Source organism: Perognathus longimembris, chromosome 20 (assembly GCF_023159225.1).
Source record: "Perognathus longimembris pacificus isolate PPM17 chromosome 20, ASM2315922v1, whole genome shotgun sequence".
In the NCBI taxonomy this organism is placed as follows: domain Eukaryota; kingdom Metazoa; phylum Chordata; class Mammalia; order Rodentia; family Heteromyidae; genus Perognathus; species Perognathus longimembris.
This window is the reverse complement of record NC_063180.1, coordinates 27,908,743-27,916,689: the sequence shown is the minus strand read 5'-3', so window position 1 is coordinate 27,916,689 and position 7,947 is coordinate 27,908,743. Positions and strand designations below refer to the sequence as shown.

The 7,947-nt window shown below is 48.9% G+C and overlaps 2 protein-coding genes across 2 annotated transcripts; both read left to right on the top strand.

Moving 5' to 3' along the window:
• The first annotated feature begins 2,057 nt into the window (after nucleotides 1–2,057).
• LOC125367981 (zinc finger protein 551-like) lies at nucleotides 2,058–4,885 on the top strand. The gene is made up of 4 exons (XM_048368757.1): nucleotides 2,058–2,138; nucleotides 2,600–2,720; nucleotides 3,719–3,776; nucleotides 3,832–4,885. The coding sequence occupies exons 1-4, from the start codon at nucleotides 2,118–2,120 to the stop codon at nucleotides 4,217–4,219; spliced, it is 588 nt and encodes a 195-aa protein (XP_048224714.1). The 5' UTR covers nucleotides 2,058–2,117; the 3' UTR covers nucleotides 4,220–4,885.
• LOC125368174 (zinc finger protein 551-like) lies at nucleotides 4,505–6,038 on the top strand. Its single transcript, XM_048369029.1, is given in 4 exon segments — nucleotides 4,505–4,650; nucleotides 4,871–5,026; nucleotides 5,028–5,122; nucleotides 5,125–6,038. Coding segments are annotated over 4 exon segments (816 nt in total). The 3' UTR covers nucleotides 5,544–6,038.
• The last annotated feature ends 1,909 nt before the right edge of the window (nucleotides 6,039–7,947 follow it).

The window sequence follows — 7,947 nt, the reverse complement described above, 5'->3', positions numbered from 1 at the left end:
ATTCTACTTGTTACTAGGAATGGCAGGCATACATATTGTTACCTTTTTTTTTTCTGGCTTGGCATGGGATTGTTGGTACAGGGGTGGTACTGAAGTGAGGTGCCTGGCCTGGCCTTGAGGCAAGCGACTTGCCTCTCAAAGCTCTCAGTCTTGAGCTGTTTCCTTTGCCTGGAATATGGCACTAGCTGTTTCCTGTGTATGGAGCATATACATAAATACCATGTGGTGCAGTATTTCTTCTGGTACTGTCTGAAATACTTGCTTGTCAGGAGTTTCCGGTTAATAGTGTATCATTTCTCTAAGCTGGCACACTTCTCTCTAGCAAAGCACTTACCACTCAGTAGTATATTGGGTATTGATTTAACAGAACCTTTAGCAGTAAGTCCAATCTCATTTGCCATCAGGAATTCACTCAGGAGCAAGGCTTTATGAGTGCAGTGAGTATAAGAAAGAAAGCCTTTACCCAGAGGCCAAACCTTGTTCAGTACTGAAAAGTTCATGCTGGACAAAGGCCACACACCACAACTATGGCATCTTTCCCCGAAGATAAATCTTATTCATATTTCCTGCCATAGTTGGGATGATAGGCACTACCAAGCCCAGCTATTGGTTGAGCTGAGGTCTCATGAACTTTTTGTTTTTGCCTTGCAAATTTTAAGGCCAACTTGACAATTATATACACTTTGCAAATGTCATAGATGAAATAAAATTTACCTAAAGAATTGACAACCTTTACTCCTGTGTGCTTGCTGTTCTTATACATAAACAATCTGAAATTCCTAAGGAAACGAAGTACCTTAGGGTATGGAGTAAGAAATATTAACTGAGTAAGTATTGTTGGAAAGTCAGGTAAAGAGTATATTCCTTTTTTGACAGTGTCATCCTTTTCCTCACCCTCTCTGTTTTCTCCTTCTGTCTCCACCCACAAATTGCACAGTTTATTTTCAACCCTAATAGTTTCCCCCCCCTTTTCTTCTTCTTTTTTGTCTGTTGAGGGGGTGCTGTCTCTGAGCTTTATCTCTTAAGGCTAGTGCTCTACCACTTTGAGCCACAGCTCCACTTGTGGTGGTTAGTTGGAGATGAGTCTCATGGGAACATTTATACCCGGCATTGGCTTTGAACTGTGAGCCTCAGATCTCACTACAGGCGAGAGTCACCAGCACCTGTCTATTTTTTTTTAAAGGATTTTATTTTTGCCTTGTACCTGCCCGGACATCCAGGGAAATACGAAGTTGACTAGTGCTTTGGGCTATATGCATTTGAACGTGGCTATGCTGTATCAGCCTAAAGCTTGTGTTCTCTTTGTGTGTGAACTACTCCGGAATGTGTGCATTTGACTCTGCATGTACGTGGGAGCTCATTGTGTTTCATGGAGTCTGACACTCAATACTCCACAGATATTGCAGAACTACCTCTTAAGTACCCCCTTGCCAGCCTGGAAGCTGATCGCCACACACTCATCACCTAGCCGGGTTCCTTGTAACCCGAAATTTGCAGCTGTCATTTCAGCTCCACGTTAACGTCGCTGGTGGTGCTGGGTAAACTACATTACCCGGGATGCAACGCCCCAAGGACGGCCGAGTTGAGCCGGGGGAAGCCCAGGAGGCGGGCACTTCTCGCGTCACTCGGGGCGGGTCTTCCGGCGTGCTCCGCGTGGCGGTGTTTACCTTGCTGATAGATTCCGGCGGCGCCGCCGCCCTCGGCGTCCTCAGCCCAGGCCTCGCGGGGACCGGGTGCCACGTGAGCGGCCAGTCCGCGTCCATGCCGTCCCGGGCTGTGGGGCGCACTCGACTGGGCCGCGTCTCTGACCTCGGGCGCGGAGTTGTTGGGGTGGCTGCACGGGCCACGGTGGGCGCGCTGGCGGGCGAGGGCCGCGCACTGGAGACGCGGGGCTCCGGGTTCGGGGCCCAGCCGGTGCCCGCCTAGTGCGAACTTGATCTCCGTCCTCAGGTTGTAGCTGCAGTGCCGGGCACCGAGACGCGAACCTGAACGCGTTGGGGAAGCCGCTCCGAGGACGAGCAGGCGAGAGCGCTGCGGCCGGGTGTGGGGAACCAGCCCGCGGGGGGCCGCCCTTAAGCGCTTTGGTCGGTCCAGGCTCCCGCGACACTGAGCCACGCATGGAGCCGGAGCCGGAGCCGGTAAGGGGCGTCGCTGCCCGTGCTGCTCGTGCAGCGCCCTGGGGATCTCGAGTCCATCCGCCCATCCCCCGGATCCCGACTCCCAGGCATTGGGGATCTCGGAATTCACCTGCCCACTCCCCGATCCCCGGGCCTGGGAAATCTTCAACAGGTACAAAGCCTACGTACTGGGTCGGGGCTGAAAGGCGTTGGACCAGGGGCAGAACTGTGGGCACACTTAGTGGAAGGGAGGCCTGGGCACGACCTTAGTAATAGCAGTTGGCCAGGAAGGGGAAATGAGGGCCGGGCTACATGCACACTGGCGCTCCTGTTTGGGTCTTTTGTTGTGTGTCCATGGGGAGGAAGGGGAGTTCCATTAAGACGTGTGTGGCCATCTACCCGCAGCCACTTTGCCGAGTTAGTACTTGTGATGGCAGGTGCAGGAGAGGCTGATCATGAAATGAACAGCCCCTTCATGACAGGGTATAACCTTTGAGGATGTGACCATTTATTTCTCCCAAGAGTGGGGGCTCCTCGATGAGGTTCAGACTCTCCTGTACTGCAGTGTGATGTTGGAGACCTGTGTGCTCCTGGCATGCCTAGGTAAGGCCCTCACACCCCTCTCAGGGTCAAGGGTGGTACCTCTGCCTTCCCTCTCCCCTCCCCACCCTTTTACTTCCATCTCAGGAGTCTTGCTGTCAGCTTCCTGGGTCTCATTTTGAATGCCTTCTTGTCTTGTGTCCCAATTCCGACCTCCTACCTTACTCATCAGTGAGGAACTTTACATGTCATGATGGTGTTTGCCAACTTGGGCCTTCATCAGCACAGGCTACTTTGTGGTCTCTATACTTGTTCTCCACTGCCTACTCTGCTGTTTTTTTTTTTTTAAATGATTTTATTATTATTAAGGTGTTGTACAAAGGGGTTACTGCCTGACAATTCAGGTAATGGGTACATTTCTCTTTTGGACAATGTCATTTCTTCCTTCACTTTCCCCGTTTCCCCCTCCCGTCCCTGCCCACAAGTTGTGTAATTCATTTTACATAGTGTACACTGATACCATGATTGCATTTGTTCACCCTTTTTCATGCCCTTTCTGTGCCCCTCTGACTCCTGTAAAAAGCAGAAAAAAAGCACTGTGCTCCAATTTTTACTCACAGTTGAACTACATGCACATGTCCTTAAACCTTTGTTGCCAGTTACTTAATTCCACTTGAATTAGGCTTGAACTGGCTCCCACAGCCTTGCACAGCACGATGTGCCCTCAGTGGACACCAGGGAAACAGGAATGCGCTGGACACTCCACTACTTCCTTCCCTCCTCCTGGGTCCTTTGATTCAGTCTCATCACTTCAGAGCAGCTCCTTCAACCTGCCTACGCTGCTGTTTTCAGAATAGTACCACGGTATTTGTTGCTTTTTATTTTTTACATGTGGACGCAGGGCCTCACTCTGTAGTCCAGGTTGGCCTTAAACTGTGATCCTCCTACATTGTCCTCTAGTGCTGGGGTTACAGGTGTGTGCTACCACACCTAGCTCCTGATAGGCCTTTCCCTCTCCACAGATGTTAACATACATTTCTTTAGTGTTTCTCTGATTTCAGGTTACAGCCCAGGGTGTGAGGAAGTGCTAACTCCTGAGCACAATGTCACCACAGGAGGGCTGTCATGGGGCAGTGCCCCCACAGCAAGTACAGCACAATGTCACCACAGGAGAGCTGTCATGGGGCAGTGCCCCCACAGCAAGTACATCCCAGGAGACTGAACTCTGTGAGATAGGTGACCCAGTCTTGGGAAATGTTTTGCATCAGGCCAGGGTCCAAACCACATGCTCTGTGCAGAACTTGTTTGTGGGCAATGCACGTGTGAGAGGCTTCTGTTTCAATGCAGACTTTCAGCAGAACCAAAACCAAAAGCCCTGGGCAAAGTGCATGGACAGGACCTTGTATTTGACAAGCTGCAGAAGCCTCATGCAGAAAGAGCTGGTCCCCTCTGGGGGGGGCTGGGAAGGTCTCCTTGGCCTCCACGGGCGTCCTCCAGCAGCAGCCAGGAAGCAGCAGCAGCAGGTGCGGGGCAGTGCTTTGGAGCGAGGAAAGGTATTCTGAGCAGGGTGCATGCAGAAAAGCAGCCCGTTACCCGCAGACACTTGTTCACTGTGTGCAGCTCTGCCCTGGAGAAGGGCTGTGGAGGGGAACCAGCCTGAGGAAGCTGCCGCCTGCACATGCACATGTGGCCAGCACCAGGACATTATTCTTGCTGGACAAAGGACCCCTGAGTGTCTTGACTGTGGGAAGTCTTTTGGCAGAAACCGCCACCATACTGTGCACAAGAGAATTTGTACTGGGGCAGCACACTGTGAGTGTAGCAAATGTGAGGAAAACTTTGTCCATATGTCTGAACTTGTTGACCGCAGAAGCCGTCACCAGGGAGCAGGGCTTCACAAGTGTGAGGAGTGTGGGAGAAGGTTCACATACAAGTCCAACCTCACTGAGCACTGGAGAGTGCACACAGGAGAGAGGCCCTACGAGTGGGGGCAGTGTGGGAGAGCCTTCAGACAACACTCCAGCCTCTTCTGACACCAGAGAGTACACACTGGTGAGAGGCCTTTTGAGTGCAGGGAGTGTGGGAAAGCCTTCAGACAGATCTTCAATCTCATTTGATACAGAATTCACACTGGAGAGCTGCCATACCCATGTGGGGAGTGTGGGAAGACTTTTAGCTGCAAATTGGAACTGGTTCAACACCAGATAATTCAGTGGAGAAAGGCCTTATGAGTGCGGTGAGTATGGGAAGTTCTTTAGACAGTTCTGTAACTTCATCCGACACCAGAGTATTCATACTGGAGATAGACCTTATGAATGCAGTGAATGTGGGAAATCTTTTAGCTGCAAATTTATCCTCATTCAACATCAGAGTCCACACTAGAGAAAGGCCTTATGAGTGTGAGGAATGTGGAAATTCCTTTACCCGGAAATCTGACCTCGTTCAGCACCAGAGAATTCACACTGGCAAAGATCGTACGAGTGTGGGGAATGTGGGAAGTCTTTTAGACAATGCTCTGGCCTCATTCAGCACCGCAGAGTCCACACTGGAGAAAGGCCTTACGAGTGTGGGGAATGCAGAAAAGCCTTTAGCCAGAGTGCTTGTCTTACTCAACACCAGCGAGTGCACACAGGAGAGAGACCTTATATATGCAAGGAATGTGGGAAATCCTTAAGCCAGAGCTCCAGCCTAGTTCAGCACCAGAGAGGTCACACTAGAGAAAGGTCTTATGAGTGCAGTGTGTGTGGGAAACCTTTTACTCACAGATCTGACCTCCTTCAGCACCAAAGAGTCCACACTGGAAAAAGGCCTTATAGATGCAGTGAATGTGAGAAATCCTTTAGCCGAAAATCTAACCTCATTTGCCACCAGAGAGTTCACACTTGAGAACAATCTATAGCCCTTTGCTGTGATGTACTGAACCACAGTGTTATTGGTCACTAGGATAAAAACAAGGACCCTATAGTAAAATAGAATGTGCCCTAAAAATGTATCCACAAGTGTTCACTGGTAATGGCCATGGGATCAGTGTAAACAAATTCTGAGCTACTTAAGGAGGCTAAGTTCAAGCCCTGTAACAAATTCTGAGGCTCTCCGGAGCCACTTCCTGAAGCTGTGCTTTTGTGAGGAAACAATGGAAAGGTTTTGCAGATTCCTATATCCACTCTGGTCTGTTCATCCATTGGCCAGTGCTCTATAGGCAGCAAACTAGAACAGAAAAATGGTTGTGTGGTCTAGAGATGTGGCTTTTGTGGCCCAGTCAGAAATCCTGCTGTAAAAGTGGTAATAGCCTAAATTGCTTTCCAGTAATTGATGCTGCTGACTTGGGCTTTTCCAAAAAAAGCAGGACACCCAGGCCACTTCTTAAAAGCTTCTGTTAAACGACTTTTTTTTTTTTTTTTTTTTGGCCAGTCCTGGGCCTTGGACTCAGGGCCTGAGCACTGTCCCTGGCTTCTTCACGCTCAAGGCTAGCACTCTGCCACTTGAGCCACAGCGCCGCTTCTGGCCGTTTTCTGTATATGTGGTGCTGGGGAATCGAACCTAGGGCCTTGTGTATCCGAGGCAGGCACTCTTGCCACTAGGCTATATCCCCAGCCCCTGTTAAACTACTTTTGCATGATTAACCTTCCATTTGTTGCATGGCATAAGCCTGTAGTCCCAGATTCTAGGGAGGCTGAGGCAGGAGGCTCACTTGAGACCAGGAATTTGAGGCCAAACTGGGCCTCCTAGCTTAGAAGGTAACATATCTTGGCAAACAGTGCTTATGTGAAACCATCATTACAATCAAGAAAGTGAACATAACTTGGCAAACAGTGCTTATGTGAAACCATCATTACAATCAAGAAAGTGAACTTGGGCTGGGAATGTGGCTTAGTGGTAGAATGCTTACCTAGCATGCATGAAGCCCTGGGTTTGATTCCTCAGCACCACATACACAGAAAAGGCTGGACGTACTGCTGTGGCTCAAGAGGTATAGTGCTAGCCTTGAGCAAAAGAAGCTCAGGGACAGTGCCCAGGCTCTGAGTTCAAGCCCCAGGACTGGGGGGAAAAAAGTGAGCTTGTCTGTCACCTGGTATGTCTACCTTGTTCTCTTTTGTAATGTTCACCTCACTCTCCAGTTCTCTAGGTAGCAGTGATTTCCTTTGATAAATATTTGCACTCTTTGGAATTGACTTACACTAAAGTGTGTATGTGTATATGTGTGTGTGAGCTGCATAGTTATTTGGAGACTCAAGAACAATGCTTATATGAAAAGTTCTTACTGGTAACTTAAGTCAAATTTTGTTCTATGGACAAATCACTGTTTAGTGATTTTTTTTTTCTTTCTTGTTCTGTTTTTTGCCAGTCCTAGGGCTTGAACTCAGGGCTTGAGCACTATCCCTGGCTTCTTTTTGCTCAAGACTAGCACTCTACTACTTGAGCCACAGTGCCACTTCTGGCTTTTTCTATATATGTAGTGCTGAGGAATCGAACCCAGGGCTTCGTGTATACAAGGCAAGCACTCTACCACTAGGCCATATTCCTAGTCCACTGTTCAGGATATTTGTGTTGCTTATATGTTTTGAAAATATTACAAATAAAGCTGTTGTGATTATTTCAGCTTTTATATGGATATATACATAGTTGTCTTGTGTTAAATTATAATGCCAGTTACGACATAGGTGAATGTTCCTCTGGCACATCATGACAGAACAAAGTGTGCCGCTAAAACTTCTCAAAGAATTCAACATGCAAGCATGGGACTGGCGTGCTGTTTAACACCTGCATGATAACTATAGGAGAGCCAGACAGAGTTGAAAGTAAAATGTGGTTATTTGGTAGATGAAGGAGACTTGGCTTCTGAATTACCCAGGAAGAAGACCAGAGACAGTTACCAGAAAGCGGGGCTGAGGGAGGAGAGAAGGCAAATGATGCTCACCTGAGAAATGGTAGAAGTGATGAGCATACATAGGTATGTATTGGAGAATAGAATCTACTGAAAAGGCCACCATATAGTGCCACGTCGAAAGTGCTGAGTCTGACTTGGCCTTGAGCAGGAAGGCTGGCTGCTGGGAGTCCCTTCAGTGCCTCAGGATCCTCTTCTAACTCAGTCTCACTGCCTGCCCAGCAGCAGCCCCGAGATGAGCATGGGAAAGGAACATGTCCATGATTAGATGATCTGCTCTGACACCCCCCTCAGCTACATCATCCAGTTTTGGAACTCCTGAGAGTCTAGGTACCTATTAATCTTTCACAGAGTGACAGCATGCGTTGTGGAGGTATAATGGGTTTCTTCTCACCAGCTTGTGGC

Excerpts from the sequence above, each read along its gene's own strand:
- LOC125367981 (XM_048368757.1), top strand. The coding sequence starts at position 2,118 with ATGGAGCCGGAGCCGGAGCCG. Across the intron at positions 2,139-2,599 it reads TGGAGCCGGAGCCGGAGCCG|GGTATAACCTTTGAGGATGT; the intron begins GTAAGGGGCGTC and ends CCTTCATGACAG. Across the intron at positions 2,721-3,718 it reads TGTGCTCCTGGCATGCCTAG|GTTACAGCCCAGGGTGTGAG; the intron begins GTAAGGCCCTCA and ends CTCTGATTTCAG.